The following is a 21,799-nucleotide window of genomic DNA, read 5'->3' as shown; positions in this document are numbered from 1 at the left end:
TGGCTTATTAAAGCCAGTGGGGATCTACCCTGGTGAAGGAGTGAGATCTCCGTTTTTCTACAGAAAGACCCGTAGTAAAAGGTGGCAAGGATTCTTAAATTTATCATAAGAGTTGCCACCTCCCAATCTGAAGGTGGCACAAAAGAGAATGTGGAAATGTTTCAAAGGTGCCACCTCCAGGATTGAGAGCTCCCATCTCCAATTTCCATGGAGTTCAATGGGTATTTTCCACAGAGATTCGATGGGAGCATTTAAAAACCAAATAGCTCTTCATGCTTTCGCTCAGAACTTTTCTAATAAAGGGTGAAATTCAAATGATTTGGGGGGAAACCATACAAGGATCCACTTACTCATGATAGGCAATTTAAAACATTTATACTTCTGTCATTATGATCAATAAGTGATATAAAACAAGTGAAATGCCCAAAGCTATTGTTCATGTAGTTTAAGCAAAATGATGAAACTGGACTGAACTGAATTCAATTCTAATTTAGGAAGGATGCTCTCCCACCATCACTTTAGGCCAGGGAATATCTAGCGCCAGAGATCTGTAGTTACCTAGAAAGATCAGGCATCTTATTAAGAGAAGACTAAGAATGACAGATTAGTTTTAAACACTGGATTCAACATTTTCGAAGCACCAGCTATGCTGTACTGAATTAGTGACCAAATAAGTTTACTTCTCCTTTCCTCTCAAAGGTGGCAAAGTAAAATAAATCTTGCAATACATTTGTTTATATTTTAGGACAACTATTTGCAAGGGGAACTATTTTGTTTGGTAAGCCTGCACCACTGGAAAATACAGTAAGAAGTCCCCCTATTAATCCGACTGCACCAGAGATGATAAAAAAGGTTGTGTATTTGCTCATTAAAGGTATTGTGGAGTGGTTTCTTAAAGATACAGTAGTTTGAGCTGCCATTTTATTATTAGCATTGCTTGTCACTATTATTATAAGCATAACTAGTTTCCCATCCCAGGAAACTAGCATGGATATATAGTACAGTACTGCAAACTTAAAAATTACGTTAAAGAGCACTGCTAACAAAATAAAAAAAGGAATCTTATGTCCTTACTATGGAGTTTCATTCATTATTCTCATGGAATAAAGAGCAAGAAATCAAGATGCCAAAGGTTATTTTACCTAAGTTGTCTTTCCCTAGATTTTTCTTGGCTTCCACTTTCATTTCCTTTTTCCCCTTCTCTGTGAGAACTTCATTTTAAAAACTTCCTGCCTCCCTCCAAATTAAACTTGACTCACTGAATAAATTATTTAAAATGGAGCAGTAAAACTACTGCCTGTGGTGTGAATCACTATCCTTTTCTTTTACCTGATGATAGAGATAAAATGTGCCTTGAAATTTACAAAAGCAAAATGTATCTGCTGGTAGATCTCATAATCCTCTGTTTTCCTTCCTTTTTTTTCCTGCTCAAGCTTCACTATTTATGCTACTGTTCAGGATCTGGTAGAAGACTAGAAAGGGTCCAGCTCATCTTACTGAAATCTGAAGCAGAGAAGGCAATGTCAATTGAACACTTTTAAATCTTGTTCAGACAACTGAGCAGGGAATGGTTGCTTATCTGGAACGCCATATGCCTTCTCTCCATATTTTATCAGCCACTGGAACCTACTGAATCAGTAAGAAACCACCATGCATCAACCACTGAACTTTATTCAAACAGTCCTTTGATTGAATTGGAAACCCGTCTTTCTGGGTGGCCTCCAAAGGAAAATATTTACCAGCCCCAACAGGTGCAAATTTGTACCTGGTTTATTGTGGGGTGTTGTCTTTTTTGTTAATCAAATAATCTGCTTCAGAGTTGTAATAATTGCAGTTAAAAATCCAATATACAGAAGTATTGGACATGGAATTAAAAAGTTGTCCTTTTTAAAAGGACACTATAAATTTCTTTTACCATTACTGTGATATACATATTTAAAATGCAAAGATATAAATACGAGATTACTGAAAAAGGTTGACAGCAATAAGTCTTTAACTCAACTCCCAAGTGAAAGTACAGAAACTTCACATCTGGCTTGATATTCTGTTCCTCTCCAAAGGAAAAAGCACCACAGACCAGCACTACATTTCAGTGCTGCCCGCGTTGAGGTAAAGTGGCCCCGGAGAGCTGTCCTCTTCTCATATCCAGCAGCTGTACGGTCCCGTTACCTTGGTGTAAGCATAAGAGGACACGGTGACCGCTGAGTTGGTGGGAATGGCTAAAGCCTGCCTCTTCGGGACCCAGTCTTTCTTCTCCTTATGTTGGGGCTCAACGGCCAAGTTGCCTCCCCACTTCCGCTTCTTGCCAAGGTTTTTGATGTCTTGCTGAAGGCCGAGCCTGGCTGCCTCCTCTTGCCTCGCCCTTGCCCTTTCTGCCAGCTGTTTCATTTTTGCTTCCCAAAGGGCAAGTCCGTGACTGGGCTGGTTCAAGTTTTTGTGCTGGTAGAATACCAGAGAGATGCGTGTGGGGTGACATCGGTTCGGTTTCTTCAGTGGGGTGGTGGCATGCAGCTCTCGCCTTGCACACTCAATGAGGATGGAGCCGTGGGCTGGAGCTACTGCCACCCCACCAATGTTTTCATCCAAAAAGTTGTGTTCACTGTCTGACCAGACCTCTTCATCATCTTCTTCTTCCTTGATGTTCTTCTCGGGTGTTTCTTCCATGCTGTCATCCAAACTGAATGAATCCCAGGGTCTTTCAGCCCCCAGCAATGATGCACTTCCTTCTTCTTTCAAGGAAGCAAATGGGGGCTTCTCCCCACAAACACTTGAGGTTGTAGAGGGCAACGATGCAAAGGAAGTCCATGATCTGCTCTGTAAACCTGTGTTTGGTGTTGGAGTTCTCCTCTCCTCTCCTTTACTAGGATGCCAGAGTTCATCTTGAAGTCTGGAGCTCCCTTTGATGGAACTAAAGTCCAATTGCCCGAGGCCCCAGGCTTTCTCCTGAAGGTCTGGATTGGCAGAAAACAGGGCTGGGCTTTCATCCACTTTGCAAGGGCTCCACGACTTCCCTAGAAGATCAGGGCTAGGTGACAGATTCTGCCCCTCCCCAGGAAACAAATTCCACTGTTTCTCCAAAAGGTAGGATTGGGATAACCTGCTAACATTTGAATGAGAACCAAACAAATTTGATTTATTCTGGGTTCTTGCATTAAGCATGCTGGCACTGTCGTTTGGTGTAAACATGTTCCATGAGCTTTCAGCATTACTATTTCTCTCAGGTTGGGACTGATTTCTGTTGACTTTATAAGGGCTCCATTGTTGCTCTGGACCAGCATTCTGAGATAACCTGGATAAATCAGATGGGCTCAGGTTTGAATGCAGGCCATTGAGAGCAGATGGTTGAGAAAGGGACTCTGTGGGTGCCAAGGAATCAATTGGTTCTTGCTTGATTGTTCGGTTGCTGAAACAATTTGTGTTTTGTGCAAATGACAAGGCCTCTGCAGGGACTGAGTGACATCTCTGGGGCACCACTGGGGTCTTGCTTGCATGTCTGCTGGCTTTCTCGTAGGTGCGCTGATGGTGATTTTTGCTCCGTACAGTGGGTGGTGTGTCATCCAGTAATTCAGTATTTCTGTAAGCATGGCTCAAATTATCTTGTAGGTTTTGGACATCAGGCTTCTTCTCATAGGGGCTGCTTATCCACGGTGCACTCTTGTTCTCACTGTAATTCAAAAACTGGGAGTGGAACATATGGTTGCTGGAAAATCCATAATACCCAAAAGATGGAAGAGAGAACTTCGAATGCAACCCATTCATGGAAGGCAGATTTGGTTGTGCATAGTATGAATGATAAGAATAAACACTGTTCATGCTGTATGGGTCGGAGGGTCTGCAATTGCCAAGCACTGAGTAGCTCTCCACCACTGCATTCCCATTGTACTTCAATGCATTATAATGACTCTGAGGTTCCACCTTGATGGAAGATTTGATGGCTGGCTGGGAGAATCCACTTTTCAAAGCTGTATCTGCAGATGAACAAAAGGAATCAATGTGAATTTGCAGAGTCACCTTGGCTTCCTTAGCACAAGCACTGAAGATCTGGGCCATGGACTTGGCTGAGGAATTCTGGGAACATCTTTTAAATTATTAAACACTGAAAGAGACTGTAGTTCAAATCAGCAATCAAGCTTACCCACAAAGCTAAGAAGCTCTCTTTCAACCTAACCTATTTCACGAGTTGATATGACAAGTATATAAGGCTCCCCTCATTTACAACCTCATACAAGAGGGTAGAGCGGACCTGGTGTCCATTACAGAGACCTGGTTGGGCCATGGGGGGGGGGGGGTGTTCCCCTTAGTGAATTATGCCCACCAGTCTTCCGGGCGTTTCACCAGCCAACAGCCCAGGGCAGGAGTGCGCGCGCGCGTGTGTGTGTGTGTCAATGGTTATTAGGGAAAGTCTCGGACCTCAGGAGGTCACTGTGCCTCAGATAGGCGGGTGTGAGTCCCTTTTTGTGAAATGGGGCCTTGGAGTTCAGGTGGGCCTTTTTGTTACGTACCTGTCTCCTTGCTACATTTTATTGGCCCTGTCGGAGCTGCTGAATGTGTTAGCTGGATTGGCGGTTGATTTCCCCAGGCTTATGATCCTGGGGGATTTCAATCTGCCTTCCATTGGCGAGACATCCGAGTCAGCTCGGGAGTTCATGGCTTCCATGACGGCTATGGACCTAACTCAGTTAATTCAAGACTCCACCCATAATGGGGGACACACGCTCGACCCGATTTTTGTCTCTGGGCAGTGGATGAATGATCTAGATTTAGGGGATATTTCTATCCAACCCATGTCACGGTCGGATCATTTCCTCATCAGGCTTGACTTCCATACTGCTACCCCTCACCGCAGGGAGGCGGATCCGACTAGATGCTTCCGCCCCAGGCGCCTGATGGACCTTGAAAGGTTCCTGATGGAGCTTGGGACTTTTCCTGAATCTCTTGCTCACAACTCGACCCTAGTGGAAGCCTGGGATAGGGCAGCCACTGGGGCTTTGGGTCATGTTGTGCCTTTTCGTCCTCTGACCCGGTGTCAATCCCGGGTAGCTCCCTGGTTTACCGAGGAGCTCCGGGAGATGAAACGCCGGAAAAGACGCCTAGAGAGTGGTTGGAGGGCCAGCCGGTCTGAATCTGATCGAACACTAGTAAGAATTCATATTAAATCCTACTTAGTGGCGATAAAAGCGACATTTTTCTGCTCTTATCGCGTCCGCAGATAACTGCCCAGCCGCCCTGTTTAGGGTGACCCGCTTCTTACTTAACCAAGGAACTTGGAAAGACCCCTTGCAGGGTAGGGCTGAAGCATTTGTTCAGTATCTGCAGGATAAAATCACTCAGATCCGGAAAAGCTTCGACTCTGACTGGGTAGATTCGGGCGAGTCGACAGGGATGAATCTTGTGGAGACCATCTGGGATGAGTTTGACCCTGTGACCCCCAAGGGCATGGACAGGATTATGGGGAGACTCAGTGCTGCCACTTGTGTGCTGGATCAGTGTCCCTCTTGGTTAGTCTCGGCTTCCCGGGAGGTGACACAAGGCTGGCTCCAGGCGATTACCAACGCTTTGTTGAAAGAGGGGTTCTTTCCCACCGCCTTGAAGGAAGCGGTGGTGAGGCTCCTCCTTAAGAAGCCTTCCCTGGACCCAGCTTCTTTAGCCAACTATCATCCGGTCTCCAACCTTTGCTTTGTAGCAAAGGTTATGGAGAGTGCGGTAGCATGTCAGCTTCCCCAGTACCTGGATGAAGCTGTCTACCTGGATCCGTTTCAGTCGGGTTTCAGGCCCACATACAGCACAGAGATGGCATTGGTCGCATTGGTCAACGATCTCTGGCGGGCCCGGGACAGGGGCTGCTCCTCTGTCCTGGTCCTATTAGACCTCTCAGCAGCTTTCGATACCATCGACCATGGTATCCTACTGCGACAACTCAGGGTGGGTGGGAGTGGAGGGCACCATTTTACGGTGGTTCTCCTCCTACCTGTCAAATCGGTCGCAGTTTGTGTTGACTGGAGGGCAGGGATCGACCCCGAGGCGCGTCACTTGTGGGGGGGCCCAGGGGTCGGTTCTCTCACACTTCCTGTTCAACATATATATGAAACCACTGGGTGAGATCATCTGTGGTTTTGGGGTACGGTATCATAAATATGCTGATGATACTGAACTTTTCATCTCTACCCCAAACCACCCAAACGATGCCCTCGACATGATGTCCCGATGCCTGGAGGCTGTGCGGATCTGGATGGGGAGGAACAGGCTCAAGATCAATCCCTCCAAGACTGAGTGGCTGTGGTTTCCGTCATCCCGATTTGTGCATCTTGTTCCATCTTTGATGATAGGGGGAGAAATTTTAGCCCCCTCAGAGAGGGCCCGCAATCTGGGAGTCCTCCTGGATACTTAGTTTAGAAGAACATCTGACGGCCGTGACCAGGAGAGCCTTTTACCAGGTTCGCCTGGTACATCAGTTGCGCCCCTTCCTGGATCGGGATGCTCTGTGCACAGTCACTCATGCCCTCGTCCTTTCTCGCCTAGACTACTGTAACGCTCTCTACATGGGGCTGCCCTTGAAGAGCACCCGGAGGCTTCAACTGGTCCAGAATGAGGCTGCGCGGGTTATCATGGAGGCACCTAGGTGCTCCCATGTTGGCCCCCTTTTAGGCGGCCTGCACTGGTTGCCGGTTGTCTTCCGGGTGCGATTCAAGGTACTAATTATGACCTTTAAAGCGCTCCATGGCTTAGGTCCAGGATACCTGCGAGACCACCTACTGCCACCGGTAGCTTCCCACCGTCCAGTGCGATCCCACAGAGTTGGCCTCCTCAGGGTGCCGTCGGCCAGACAGTGTCGGCTAGCGACCCCCAGGGGGAGACCCTTCTCTGTGGGAGCGCCTTCCCTCTGGAATGAACTGCCCCCGGAGCTTTGTATAATCTCCGACCTCCGGTCCTTCCGATGCACCCTAAAAAGTTGGCTTTTCCAGCAAGCCAGCCTGGCCTGAACAAAACAAAATAAATTATTGATTATTATTAATTTTAATTGATTTTTTATGTTATCGTTAATTTTAATTGGGTTTGTTTTTTGGATATTATATCTAATTTTTTTTAACTTTTGTAATATGTTTTTTTTTAATGTATGCCGCCCTGAGTCCTTGGGAGAAGGGCGGCATATAAATCCAATAAACCAAACCAACCAAACCAAACCAAGACAACGGAGAAGGAAACAAGGCAACCATTTACCGCTTTTCTAGGCTTCTATACTACTGGTAATTAATAATCTGATATGTACTTGGAGGAATTAGAACAAAACAAAAATGAATAAGGTTAGTAATGAAGCCCCAATACTTTGCTTGCCATCACCTGATACCACCTGCAAAAGCTGAGGAAGAATGGAATGGAGCCATCTAGATTATAGCTTCTTGGGGACCTTGTTTTAGAACAGGTCGTCACATTATACAAGTGATTGTTCTAACAAAAACTTGAAAGGCATTCTGGAATTCCTGGCGACAGGCCATGTTTCTACACAAGCACCGAGAGATGCCATAACAGATAAGAAGATTGTAGAAAACAGAAGGTGGGAAGACAACCTCTATAAGTTATCTGAATCAGGATGAGGGTTAAAAAAGAAAGAAGGGTTGTCATGGCTCTCTTAAATTGGTCCCCCTTCGTGCAGTAGGAGCAGAAAGAGAGTGTAAGATTTGAGGCCAGTTCTTAGCAGTGTCCTTCCATCTGACCGCTTTGGTCGCATTGATCGATGATCTCTGGAGAGCCAGGGATGGAGGTCATGCCTAGTGCTCCTTGACCTCTCTGCAGCTTTCGATACCATCGACCATGGTATCCTTCTGCGACGACTGCGGGAGGTGGGGGTGGGAGGCACTGTTCTACGGTGGTTCTCCTCTTACCTCTCGGACAGGTCGCAGTCGGTGTTAGTCGGAGGGCAGAGATCGACCCCTAGGCCCCTAACGTGTGGGGTGCCGCAGGGTTCGGTCCTGTCCCTCCTCCTATTTAATATCTACATGAAACCGCTGGGTGAGATCATTCGACGGCACGGGATAAAATACCACCAGTATGCGGACGATACGCAGCTGTATCTGTCCGCCCCATGCCAACTCAATGAAGCGATTGACGTGATGTGCCAGGGCCTCGAGGCTGTTAGGGACTGGATGGGGGTTAACAAGCTTGTTCTCAATCCAGATAAGACCGAGTGGCTGCTTGCTTCCCTCCTACTAATTGGCCAAGTGTTCCATCTCTCAGGCTGGGGGGTCAAACAGTACGCCCCTCAGACAGGGTCCGCAACTTGGGAGTCCTCCTGGACCCACAGCTGACTTTTGAACACCACTTGTCAGCTGTGACCAGGGGGGCATTTGCCCAGGTTCGCCTGGTGCACCAGTTGCGTCCCTACCTGAACCGGGAGGCTCTCACAACAGTCACTCGTGCCCTTGTGACCTCCAGACTGGACTACTGCAACGTGCTCTACATGGGGCAGCCCTTGAAGAGTATTCGGGGACTTCAGCTTGTCCAGAATGCAGCCGCGCGAGCGATTGTGGGTGCACCTCGGTTCACCCACGTAACACCTATCCTCCGTGAGCTGCACTGGCTGCCTATTGGTCTCCGGATACGCTTCAAGGCGCTAGTCGTCACTTATAAAGCCCTTCATGGTATTGGACCTGGGTACTTGAGAGACCGCCTACTGCCAATTACCTCCACTAGACCAATTAGATCCCACAGACTAGGCCTCCTCCGAATTCCATCCGCCGGCCAGTGTCGACTGGCCACTACCCGGAGGAGAGCCTTCTCTGTGGCTGCTCCGACCCTCTGGAACGAACTCCCCGTGGAGATTCGTACCCTCACCACCCTCCAGGCCTTCCGCATAGCCCTTAAAACCTGGCTGTTCCGACAGGCCTGGGGCTAAAGATCCGCTGCCCCTATCTCGAATGGTATGATTGTTGTGCTTTTTAACTATGTATAGTTTTGTGTTCTTGTTAAACTGTTTGTATCCCCCCTTCCCTTTTTGAGTTGTGAGCCGCCCTGAGTCCCCTTAGGGAAAAGGGCGGCATATAAATGAAATAAAACTCAAACTCAAACTCAAACTTCTTCAGAAGTAGGAATGTAGCTACTTCTAAGCTAGGAAGCTAAACAATAACAAATGGCTGGGGGAAATGCAATGAGAATGACAGGGAGCAGGCCACAGTTCCTTATTAAGCCGGTCACTCCAACCGGACTTGTATGGAAAGCAAGAGCTCTCAGTACAGAAGCCTTGACGTGGGTCCTTCAAGCATTGGGACGACACCCGAGACGCCTTGCTAGGGCACTGCTTGGACTACCTGGACAGTCTGACCACTGCCAGACCTATGACTAGGCTTCCTTCTTGGCTTGCTGAACCTTTCTGCAGCTACTAAGACCGGCTGTTACAAAGCTCTGCTGTCCTTACCTGCATTCTGTTGGAGGGTTGGGAGCTCCAGGACGTCCTGCTTGATTTTTTCAGGTGTAATCAGTTTCTCTTTCTGCATTTTCTTTTTTTCAGCAGCTGCCTTCCGGGCTTCCAGCTGCCTCTGCCTGCAAGACTTTGCTGGTTCAGGAAGCTTTCTCACCTCTCTGGGGAAGGAGGTGAGGACCTGGATGGCCCCGCTGCCCATTTTTGCAGCTTGATTCTCCTCACTGCCAAACTCATCTGTGGTGGACATTTTGTACAAGGGAAGAACATGCAATTGCTCATCCTCAGGGATCTTCCCAGGGGTGCGATTGTCTTCTTTTGTCAAGGTACACACCTGGAAAGGCAAGCAAAACAGTCAGCCATGCGTGAAATCCCAACATGCAAAAACACCGCAACCGCCTTTCCGGGCCTCAGCTCTTGCTTGTCATGTCCAGCCAGCACTTTGGCTGGAGGAGCAGGGAAGGTGAAGCTGTGGCATGTAAAGAGCATCCAGCTGGAGAGGGCTGATCTAAAAAGTTCCTCTGCATAGTCAGAAAATGCCTGATCGCCACATCCTGGCCTGTGGTCAAACAAGGAGAAAGTTGCAGGAGTTGCTACTCATATGCTCCTACCCAAGCCCCATTAATGCACATCAGCCATGTCCCGCTCAGGTAATCAAAACTCCTGCAGGTACTCATGCTTACAAATACATTTCTACAAAGGAAATGCAGGGAAGAAACAGGAAAATGGGTTTTCTTCCTCCAGAAATCTGAGCTCCCTCTACTTGGCACTGCTGGAATCCTACCGCTACTGCAAATGGAAAAATCAATATTTTGATTTTGGTTTTGGGAGAAGAGTTCCTTCTCGTTTGCCTACCTTTCTACTTACTCAAATCAAGAGCATGCCCTCGTGAAAAAGGAAAAGAAGCAAACTGCATAAAGATCGCTGAGAGGAAGGAAGGAAGAACAAATATTTGCCCGAGACTCTGCTGAACATGGCTTCTTTCCTGTTGCTACGAGGTCTGAGAAACTCACAGATCCCAGAGAAAGAAGGGTGAACATCCCAACGTCTCCTGGTGGACGACTTAATCAACAAGAGTGAGGGGTGAGGGGAGTCGACATACAGGGTTTTTGTGGGGACAGCAGAAAACCACTTATTGCCTGCAAAAAGCCCACCCTTTTCCTATCCTGGCCAAAGGGGCAAGCAACAATTCTGCTGAGAATGAAAATGGTAATTGTGGCCATTCAACAAAAGGCTTCTTTTTGCTTGAAACCAGAGGTTTCTACTCTAAATTGATGGTTTGCAAACTAGCATGATGGGAGAGATTGACGAGTAGAATATTATTGCAGCCACTGAAGTTGAAGGGAATGAATATTTTCTCTGATGATGGCATCTGCAGCTGTTTTTAAAACTTTTGTAACTTCAGATCTAATCAAAATAATTTTATTTTCAGATGGAGACAAATGGAAATGCCTGGGTAGGAAGAACCACTTGTTCAGAACTGGGAAAACCTGCCTTGGTGACACTACTAATGAGGATATTATATTCAACAGTCTCCCTCTGAATGTAAGCAAGCTGTTTGATACAGCAGCTAAAAAAACCTAACACACTTGTGGATTGCACTGACAGAAGACTTTAATCCAAATTGCAAGAAGTACAATCATTATTCCACTGTACTCAGTTCTGATTAGATCACACTTGGGAATTCTGAGCACCATACTTTAAATTGGTGGTAGAGGATGTACAGATGGCAGCGAACAGGATGGCAGGTCGCCTGGAAAACAAAATCTTATAGGTCTTCCTATGAGGAAGAACTAAAAGATTTTGCAAGTCCAGCTCATCCATGGGAAGATGGAAAGATGTGATAGAGATACATCCATATCTAAAAGGCTTCTCTAATACATTAACATTTCTATGATTTTTGCAATTCTTCTGTCAGTTGTTACTCTAACCTTTTTGGAAAGATTAATGGTTTGTGTCATATCAACTTACATATTATGAACTTTGAGAATTGTAAACTTGTTATTCCTTAGTAGCAAAAACAACTGAAAATGAAATGGCACCTTAATGTCTGTAGCCTCAGTGCCCTCAGCTGCATTTCAGCTCTCAGTTTCCAAATCAGCATGACCAATGTACAGAGCTCTGGGAGAAGCCACAAGCCTCTTACATCTTGACATGTGCCAAAGTAACTATTAGCCATATTTAGAATTGCCCCAATTTGGCTTCCTACCAGAAACCACAGGGTGATAGCAACTGATTTCAGTCCAGTTGCAAAGTTCCCTATCTTTCACCCTCAGAATGGTACCTTTAGCCTACCACTACCAACATTTGAAATTAATTCAAGCTGTGTCTACACTCTTAACATATCTGGTTTAATGGCATTTCCCAAGTCTCTAAGAATTTTCCTTCTACTGTCTACCACACATAAAACCAGTTGAGCCTAGTGGTATAAAGCCACCTTTCAATTTTGTATAAATACATTCTGACTAGGTGCACTAAAGTGGTTTCCAAATGCAAAGGGCAAAATTTATATTTTTCACTAGAAAATGGCAGTGAAGTGTAATTATAGCAGAAGTGTCACTAGACTAGAATCCATGTTATCCAATATTTCAAAGGCTTGAATTGGAAGGAGAAGGAGAAGTGGTTTGTGAAAGCTTTGTTTTTCAATGTTTAAGGCTCATTACCTTTCCTGGGACACTCTAAGAAACTTTTGGCCCTTCTGGAATATTTCACAGGCAGAACTGAAGAAAAGGAAAGCAGCCCTTACCACCGTGCACCCATTGTAAAGGTTGTGCTGGTCCTTGTGTGCATGAGCACAGAAATCCATGCATGCCGTCACTCCAGAGAAAGGCCGTCCCTCTTTCAGTCCAAGTCGGCAATCTATTGCTACATCCTCATTTGCAACCTAATCAAAAGGAAAGAAAAGATATTTGTGTTATTGCATCATGCTTCACATTATGGCCTTAATGTGAAAAAAGATAAAGCAACTGTGTTGTTGATTTAGTTTGGTGTTCAACACAATCATTTGTCAGCATTTCGTGAATAAACTATTAGGTTTTAATACTACTTTATGTAACTGGATACCTGATTTCCTTATTGATAGGCCTCAGTTTGTGCGAGTTGGAAGAAAAGTTTCTCTTTAAGTACAGGCTCCCCACAGGGCTGTGTCTTGAGTCCACTACTGTTCACTTTGATGACCCACGACTGCTGTGCCAAATCTACTACAAATCATATTGTGAAGTATGTGGAGGACATGGCAGTGGTGGGTCAAAGGGGTGAAGGCTCTGGGGGACTGGTGCAATAAAAGTAACCTGGTTCTAAATGTTAATAGAACAAAGGAGATCATTGTAGATTTTAGAAAGAGCCAGCATAGTCAGACTCCACTCAGTATCAAAGATGCAGCTACAGAGGTGGTCAACAGTATTAAGTATCTGGGGGTACAAATAACTAACGATCTGAACTGGTTTCTCCACACGTCATCCTTAGTGAAGTGTGCAAACCAGCGTCTGCATTTCCTGCGTCGGATGAGGAGAGCACATTTTTCTTTTTCTGTCCTGGTCACTTTTTACAGAGGCACGATTAAGTGTGTTTTAACAAACTGCATCACTGTTTGGTTTGATGGCAGCAGTGCCTCAGATAAAAAGTCCATTCAGAGAGTGGTAAGGACAGACGAGAAGATTATAGGAATCTCGCTTCCTGTCATTCAGGATACTGCTTACAAGCTAGCAATAGCAATAGCAGTTAGACTTATATACCGCTTCATAGGGCTTTCAGCCCTCTCTAAGCGGTTTACAGAGTCAGCATATTGCCCCCAACAACAATCCGGGTTCTCATTTTACCCACCTCGGAAGGATGGAAGGCTGAGTCAACCCTGAGCCGGTGAGATTTGAACAGCTGAACTACAGAACTGCAGTCAGCTGAAGTAGCCTGCAGTGCTGCATTTAACCACTGCGCCACCTTGGCTCCTGTGTGCTTAGAGCTCAAAGCACTGTTACAGACCCCACAAACCGACTTTACAGTCCGTTTCTGTTACTCCCCTCTGAGAGGAGGTTTCAAAATATTTCGAGCAGGACTACCAGATTCTGCAGCAGCTTTGTTTCCTACGCCATCCGCCTAGTAAACTCACAAGAGTTGTTTTCCTCGCCATGTACATGCTTACATCCAGACTAGACAATGTTGTTTCTCTATGTCATATATGTGGTTATATGCTTATTTATTTATTTATTTTGTCATGTTTAGATAGTGTATACTGGAGGTGGTGACCCTTTGAGAGCTGTATGCAACAAAATTTCATTTTAATGTATTCTGATTAGTGTACATTCAAAGTGACAGTAAAGTTATTCTAAGTCTAACTGAGCACTGGAAGACTTTCCTCCAAAGCAGATGGGCAACTCAGAAACTCACACCTATCACAATGGCAGGATTCCCCAGTCACAAGCACAAACTGCATTGTGGCTAAGTACAATGTACAAACCCAACCCATATAGGCAAGTAGATGAGGAACCACCTTGCTTTTATTCTCTTTCCAAGCAAGTAAGATTCACGGATACCTGGCATATTTTTTGAACAGGCGGGACCCATGCAAGAGGCACTGAAACTGACGTGCAAGAAAGATCTATTCCAGCTTGTTGCAAATCAGCTTTCTTACAAGAAGACAACAAACTGGTAAATGGAAAACTAGGAGGCCAAATGGATGTTCTCCCATTTTTTTTGTACTGCATCTCCCAAGGAGAGCAATTTTGCCCCACTGTAGCGTAACGGAATAGCAACTTCCATGCAAAAAAGCAATCTCTATGATGGAGCACTTCCGGTGAGATTTGGGGACTACAACCCTTTTCCTAGGAGTCACATGATTTTATTTGTAGAGCCTTTGAGAATTTCAGCTACTAGATTCCATATTTTGCCTGTTGCAGAACTTTGGTCAGTAGATGTTTATCAGAGCCCCAATCAAATCATGGAAAAGTTATCTAGCCACCTGGTTTTGATAGGCGTGGGGTGCCAGTCTCTTATAAAGTGGTGCAACCTCCGTAGCTAAGTCCTGGAAACTTCTTCTAAGAACTTCTTCCTGGAATGAGAGAAGGTCAAGATTAGCTCCTTAGTGTCTCTAGTGAGCCTGGTGCTGTCAGTAGCAACTCCTAGAAATACTTTCTCTACCCCAAGTTCCTTTGGAAATAAGTCTGCTGCAGGAACTGAACTTGAACAGATTTTCCTCAGAGCAACTGCCTTCCTTTCTTCAGGGGGAGCAAATGAACATGAGCTCAATCGCATCTTCCTAACCCAAGTTTTTGAGATACATGTTCCACGGCTATGAGCTATGCATAGAACTGTTTCTACACCCAGGAGAATTTGGCAGTCAAAAGAACTGAATGAGATTAAGGTCCACAGACTCCTCTCTTTTCCTTCTCTGAAGGCCCCTTTCTCAGCCAGTTTGACCTAGTGGTTAGGGCAGCAGGCTAGAAAGCAAGAGAAAGTGAGCAATAGGCCCATTTTAGGCATCAAAACCAGCTGGGTGATTTTAGGCCAGTCACTCTCACAGTGTTGTTGTGGAAAAAATAAGAGGAGAGTTCATTACCTTGAGCCATTTGTAAAAATAATGAAATACAAAATCTTTTTAAAAAGGCAGGCAGTCAATCCCTCATTATTTCCTTTTATATAAAATGCCCCAACTTCTTCCCAAAGGTACTTTTATTGATAGGAAAATGTGGTTTTCAAGGCAGTTCACTCTAGGAGAATCCTCTCCCCAAACGCTGCCACAGGTTGGATCAATTGAGAATGCAGACTTTAAAAAATACATTCCGCAGCCTCAACTAGAATTAAATAACGTGGTTTCTTTTTGTCTGAAAATGTAAGTTTCTTCCACGACTAAGACTGAAACCTACATCGGGGAAAATCCAATGTAAGTGGTTCTTCCTTCCAAGTAAATATATTTGGACTAATCAATAAATGTATGGTTATTTGTATGATTCTTGGGAAAGCAAGAAACCAGTCTATGGTATTTCAGGCTGTCTACATGGGGGGAAAGCCCCTCCTCAAAACCACTGCCCTTCACTGTTACTCTTCCATCTGTTAAATTGGGAGATAAGTCCAATAAATCCCTCTAAAAGAAGAAGGACCAGAACACTCACCTCCTTGGGATTGTCTCCCTGTAATCTGAATTTCCTGGGAGTTTTGCTCCGCGCATATTTGCACCCGTTGAAATACATGCTCCAAGAGCAGCCAAAGGAGAAGGAAGCACCACAGGTGTTGGGATCCTTGCCTTGACATGCACAGGTTCGGCTGCAACAAATCCAAAGGGAGTCAAGTCTGTAGAAAGGAGTCCTAGGCTGCCCATTCCAAGGACAGAAGAGCAAAGAACCAAGAGCACAGCATCCTCGGCCGCTTTCTAAGCAAATGGCAGCTGGCTACCTTGCAATTGACACAATATAGGTAGGGCTTATACTAAACCTCTGGATGCTATTGGTCATGATACCCTTATGGACCGGCTTCAGGGTCAGGAATGAGTGGCCCCTTGTCACACTCGTTTTCTTCCTCCAGAGAGGGCTGTTATTGATGAGGGGAGACACCTTGCCATGAAGTCCATGAAGACTCTAAGTCATCCAGGTAATTTGTCTGGAAGCTGAGTCATGGCACCTGGACTTTTTTTCATTGGAAACGTTTCGCTGCTTATCCAAAAAAGCTTCTTCCGTTTGAGCAAGCTAGTTAGGGGGACCCCATGCGTGTCTAGCCAGAATTAGGGTAGTTAAGTGAGGACTACCTTTTATGTTGTTCAGATAAGGTTGCACTGCCCCAACAGAAACCTTGCACAATTTGAAAGATGCCCTTGATTTCTTCCCTGTTCAAGGAATAGCTGGCAACTTTGACCAGGAGAGCCTTTGCACCAACTCACATCCGTTCTGAGACTCTGTAGTCTGTTTGTAGTCACGCATGCTTAATTACAGAAAAAAAATCCAGAAAATAAGGAGAAAAAAAGGGCAGATGGAGCTGACCCCATTTCAGGAAGGGAAAGGTTTCATAAGTTGGGCGACACAGCCAGAAGGCCTAAGTGTAGTTCCAAGAGGGATCCACAATGTGCCTCTCTTGGGGGCTCTTATGGGGCCAACAGATGTAATTGGGGAGAGGAGTCCCTCAAATAACCTAGTTACACCATGAAGGACCTTAAAGGTCAAAACCAGTACTTGACTTGGAGCTGGAGGTAGGCTGGCAGCCAATGCAACTCACTGAGCAGAGGCATAACATGGCATTTCAGAGGCATGCTGCCTATGCCGTTGCATATGGTAACAGTTAAAGCTTGCAGATACTCTTCCAAGATAGCTCCATGGAGAGTACAGTAAAGCAGTGCAATTAAAGGTGACCAGGACACAAGTAACTGAGTAGAGCCCCCCAATGCAGGAATGGTGACACTGTCACATAACAGTAAGATGTGCAAAAAGGCCTGCCTTGGCATCAGTGCCATCTGCTCTTTGAGCAGGAATCACGAGTCCAAGAGGGCCCTCCAATTGTGCACCAAGTCTATCTGCAGTCATATAACCCTACCCAGCACCACAGATAGCATGGTTCCAGAAGCAGCAGGCCCCAAGTCCCAAAAACACGGTCTTGCTGAAGATGTTGTTCAGCTAAAGCCTGTTCTCCCCCCAGACCTTCACAGCCTCCCCATATGGGGATAAGACACCCATAGCATTGCTTAATTCACCAGAGGCATAGATATAGAATTGGGTATCATCAGCATATGGTGATGCCTCACCCTGTGGTGAAGGATGATCGTACTTAAATGCCTCATATTGAGTAGGAACACCAAATCCTGGGACACCCCACATGGTAGGGACTGGGGGCGGGATTTCTCCTTCCCAATCACCACCAACTGTAGCCAAGCCTGCATAAGGGAGGCAAAACAGCACAACAGAACCCTACCCCTACCTCAAATCCCCCCGAGTTGATCCAGAAGGACAACATGGTTGCTGGTGTCAAAGGCTACAAAGGGGGCAAGGATGACTGCACAGCTCTCATCCCATTCTTGCCAGAAATAGTTTCAAAACCTGTCCACTATAGTGGGATTCAATGATGGCTTCTTGAGGAGGGGGCAAATTTAGTCCTCTTTAAAAGGTAAAGGAACAACCCCTCATTCAAGGATCAGTTCATCACTTCTGGAATACTATCATATGACATATCTTGGATTGCTGCTTTAATGAGCCAGGAGAGGCATGTATATCAAGAGCAGGTGGCTGAGCCCACAGCCCTAAAAATGCTGTCCACTTTCTCAGGCCTAACCGGTTGAAACTGATTCCTGATAACAGGCAAGATTCCTCCCCAGGCATCTCCTACAACAAAGCTCAAGTCCAATTCCAAATGATTTGGAGCAACTTTGTCCAATAGATGCTGAACAAATTCTTCCACGCGTCCCTGCACGCTCTCTGGGTCCCTCCACTAAAGAGGTCACATGTCACCCTCAACAAGTCTGGGCTGGGGCAGCAATATGGAGATCCAAGAAGGGGTTGGGAAATTCGCCACCCTTATTGTCCAAGGTAGGCCTTAATAGTAGCTCTAACCCAAGTCTTCCATGGAGCACCAGCGATGCTCTAAACACTTCTTATCTGTTTATTTCATAAACTGAATTAAGCGATGAAAATTTATTAGAGAGGTTATATTCATGGATAGCTTTAGTTTAATTAAGGATGAATTACACAATGCTAGTCGTCTTTTCAGTCACTGATATTGTAGTTTAATAAGAATGTTTTACTGTCTTAAAAAAAATTAAATTATAGCAGTGGAACTTGTCTAACACATATTGAGGAGGTTCTATGTAATTGTGGTGGAACAACTGGCTAAAGGAGAGGGGTAAGTAAGCAGGCATTCCAGCTTGGCCTCCCTTGGTGGGAAGAAATGGCACAGATCAGACCAGGGAAGCCTTTATCTTCTGGCTCCCAAGCAAAGCCCTCTCTGGTGAGACTCTTGTAGCAGATGGGATCAGCTCTATGATTCAGCCCATTCCTAGAATTGTCCAGGTTCCTTGTGCCCCACAGGAATCTTATCTGTCAGAGCTCAGCTGAGGGCTGGACTGCATAACCTGTTCGCCCTGCGCACAACGCCATCCTCCCTTTGTCCCCCTCAGTCTACTTTCCTGCTCCAGCTCAGCAGTGGTGCCTTCCAGGCTGGCTGGCTCAGGGGGAATGGATTGGATTCCCTACTATCCTTCACTTCATTGTAAGTCAAGCCCTTCATCTCAGTTGGTTTCTGGGTACTATAACAGAAACACCTCCTATCTTCATAAGCCAAGCACAGGACTGCTGGATGGCTGAAGCTTTTCTTTTTAAAAAGGGGTTATCTTAGCTTTTCTAGCCAGCATCCAGTGAGGAGTCAAACAGCTTAAGGTCGCAGTGCAAAAACGTTCTTAGTTAAGGTTGGAGTTGAAAAGAACGTTGGTCTTACCTGAACATGTCCTTTAAGGGGAAGAGAGGGAGTGGTCACGTATGGGTATTCTCAAAGCCTGATTGGTCCAAAGACTGAGAGCAAACTCTTAAATACTGGTGCCTTCCAATCCTAGCCCAGTTTCCTCGAAGGCGAATGGTAGAACTGAAACAACAACAAAAACAACAACACCCCCCCCCCGGGAAACACCCGAACCCTCCCCTTGGCCCCAAAAGAAAACCCTCAGGGCGGGTCGTGACCACTCCCTCTCTTCCCCTTAAAAGACAAGTTCAGGTAAGACCAACATTTTTTCCCAGTGGAAGAGAGGGAGTGGTCACGTGTGGGACATACCCAAGCTTTAGTCCCAGGGAGGGAGAACAATAGACCCCTAAGGCCCAAGGGGAGCATCAGCCGCCACCCTCTGCAAAACCCTCCGACCAAAGGATGGTCCGCCGAAGCAAGGCATCCAGGCGATAATGTCGGATGAAGGGCGTTGGAGAAGCCCAAGTGGCTGCCCAACAAATGTCTTCAAAGGGGGCTCAAACAATCTTAGATGAACAGACCGGATAGGTTCGAATGGGGTCTCCGTCAAGGCCCTGAGAACTAGGGGAAGATCCCACGTGGGGAATCTATGGACGGGGGGAGGCCTGAGATTAGCCACCCTCTTCGGAAAACGCTTGATCAGGGGAGCATGAGAGAGGGAAGAAGACCCCCCCACAAGACCGAAGACAAAGCCACCACCTGGCGGCGCAAAGTGTTCTGTGACAGCCCGTCGTCCAGACCCTTCTGTAGGAAGTCCAAGATGTTGGGAATCGTGGCCCTGTCGGGGGAAATGCCAAGAGGGGAATACCACCGGACAAAGGCCGCCCAGATGGAATTGTAGATGTGGGTCGTCGACGGACGCCTAGATGCCTCGATGGTACGAATGACCCTGGAGGACAGGTTAACCCCCCTCAGTATCCGCTGTTCAAGAGCCAGGCGGTCAGATGGAGCCACTGGGGCTCCGGGTGAAGCAGGACCCCCTGCTGCAAGACCACCTCCTCCTGCGGAATCCTCCACAGAGGGGCCACCGACAACTGGACTAGGTCCGCGAACCAGGGCCTCCTGGGCCAATAAGGGGCCACAACTATGACTAGTGCCTTCTCCGCTACCACCTTCTGGATGTAACCGCGGGCCGCCTTCAGCTCCAACCAATTTATGTTGTGGCGGAGATCCGAGACCGTCTACCTGCCCTGGGCCAACCGGGAACCCACCATGGCCCCCCAACCGAACAGACTTGTGTCCGTGGTGACGGTCACCCTGTCCAGCTCCCAGAAGCAGCAGCCTTGCTGAATGGCCGGGGAGAGCCACCACCCCAGAGAAGACCTGACCCCCGCTGGGATGCGGAGAGTCCGAAGGGAATTGCTCAGTCGCCCCCTCTGGAACGGGATGAGCTCCCACTGGAGGGGCCAGAGGCCAGAGGTGGAGTCTGGCCCAAGGGACTATCCCTATACAAGAGACCATCTTGCCTAACAACTGCGATAACCTGAGAACCAAAACTAACCGACTTCCACAAACACTTTCTGTCAGCTGTCTCAGACTCCTCTGACGCTCCTGGGACAGACGGACCACCCCCAACATGGAATCTATGTCGGTCCCCAGATGAAGAATGCGGGTGGAAGGGGAGAGATGGCTCTTGGGGAAGTTTACAGAAAACCACAGATTTTGAAGACTCCGGATGGTGAGCCGAAGGTCTGAGACAGCCTGAGAAAGAGACCCCGCCTGAACTAGGACATCGTCTAAATAACATTGGAATCGCACCGGGATGGAATGCAGTTGAGCCGCCAGAGCCGCTAGAACCTTCGTGAGCGCTCGGGGGGGCGAAGCCAGCCTGAAGGGAAGAGCTCTGTACTGGTAGTGGCTGGCTCCGTGCGAGAATCTCAGAAATCTGGGATGACTGGGCAGAATCGGTATGTGAAGGTAGGCCTTGGTGAGGTCTACCAAAGCCAAGAAATCCCCCTTTCGGATACCCTGAAGGATAGATTTGAGGGAGGACATCTTAAAGCGCCTGTACACCAGAAAACGATTCAGGCGCTTGAGGTCCAGAATTGCCCTCCAGCCCCCTGAGCTCTTCGGAACCACAAACAGATTGGAGTAGTAGCCCAGGCCCCGTTCCTCCAGGGGAACTGCCTCCACCGCCTGAACGTCGAGAAGGTGGGCAATAGCCTGATCCATCAGGCGGCGGCACTCCAGACTCCGGGACGGAGGGAACGACCTGGAGAGATTCGGGGGGGTGGAGAGAAATTCTAACCTGAGACCGTGCCATATCGTGGACCGGACCCATGCGTCCGACGTGATCTCGTCCCATTGATCTGCATAGAGGGAAAGGCGGCCGCCGATGGGACGACTCGGGTTCGAGTCACTTCCCTCTGCAGTAGAGACGGCCGCCTCTGCCACAAAAGGGCCACTGGGACTGGTGCTGGAACTGGTTTCTGTCCTGAAAGGACCACCTGGGAAACTGCCTGTCAGAGCGGAAAGAAGAAAAACGTTGGTTATGGTCATAGTCCCTGTAAGACTGCCTATGGTAAGGGTGAGACCTAGCCTCGGGCTTCTTAGCATTAGATGACAGAACCTTCTTTTTGTCTTTATTCTCTACCAGAATGGGGTCGAGGGCCTCCCCAAAAGGATTAGGACCCTTGAACGGAGCAGCCACCAGATTCCACTTGGCCTTGTTATCCATCTGCCAGTGATGCAGCCACAAGAGCCGGTGAGAGGTAACTGAAGTGGCCAAGGAATTGGACGCAAACTTAACCATGTCCAGAGTCGCATCAGTGGAAAACTGGGAAGCCGCCATGATCTTGATTAGATCCTGGTGGAGCCGCTCATCCTGGATAGGAATGCGCTCCTGGAGCTGCTTAAGCCACATAACCGTGGCACGGTTGAAATAAGAAGCTGAGGCTGCGGACTTAATAGCCCATGCAATGGCATTGAAATTTTTTCTCAAGGTAAGCTTAGTGTGTTTATCTT

At 47.1% G+C, this 21,799-nt stretch overlaps 1 protein-coding gene across 3 annotated transcripts in view; it reads right to left on the bottom strand.

The window, feature by feature from the left end:
* Positions 1 to 976: 976 nt before the first annotated feature.
* Positions 977 to 21,799, bottom strand: part of TET3 (tet methylcytosine dioxygenase 3) — a 77,864-nt gene continuing 57,041 nt past the window's right edge. For all 3 annotated transcript variants that reach the window (XM_087705968.1, XM_087705969.1, XM_087705967.1), the window contains exons 6-10: positions 15,517 to 15,667; positions 14,367 to 14,456; positions 12,159 to 12,296; positions 9,410 to 9,746; positions 977 to 3,968 (exon numbers count right to left, since the gene is read on the bottom strand). In XM_087705968.1, the coding sequence (XP_087562094.1) occupies positions 2,140 to 3,968; positions 9,410 to 9,746; positions 12,159 to 12,296; positions 14,367 to 14,456; positions 15,517 to 15,667 (2,545 nt within the window). In that variant the 3' untranslated portion in view covers positions 977 to 2,139. The remainder of the gene's footprint in view (positions 3,969 to 9,409; positions 9,747 to 12,158; positions 12,297 to 14,366; positions 14,457 to 15,516; positions 15,668 to 21,799) is intronic.

Source organism: Thamnophis sirtalis, unplaced genomic scaffold, assembly GCF_051295495.1.
Source record: "Thamnophis sirtalis isolate CommonGarterSnake01/CBP01778 unplaced genomic scaffold, rThaSir2_p1.2 scaffold_2, whole genome shotgun sequence".
Lineage (NCBI taxonomy): Eukaryota > Metazoa > Chordata > Lepidosauria > Squamata > Natricidae > Thamnophis > Thamnophis sirtalis.
Note: the sequence above shows the minus strand (reverse complement) of the source record. Positions and strands in the feature narration are given on the sequence as shown.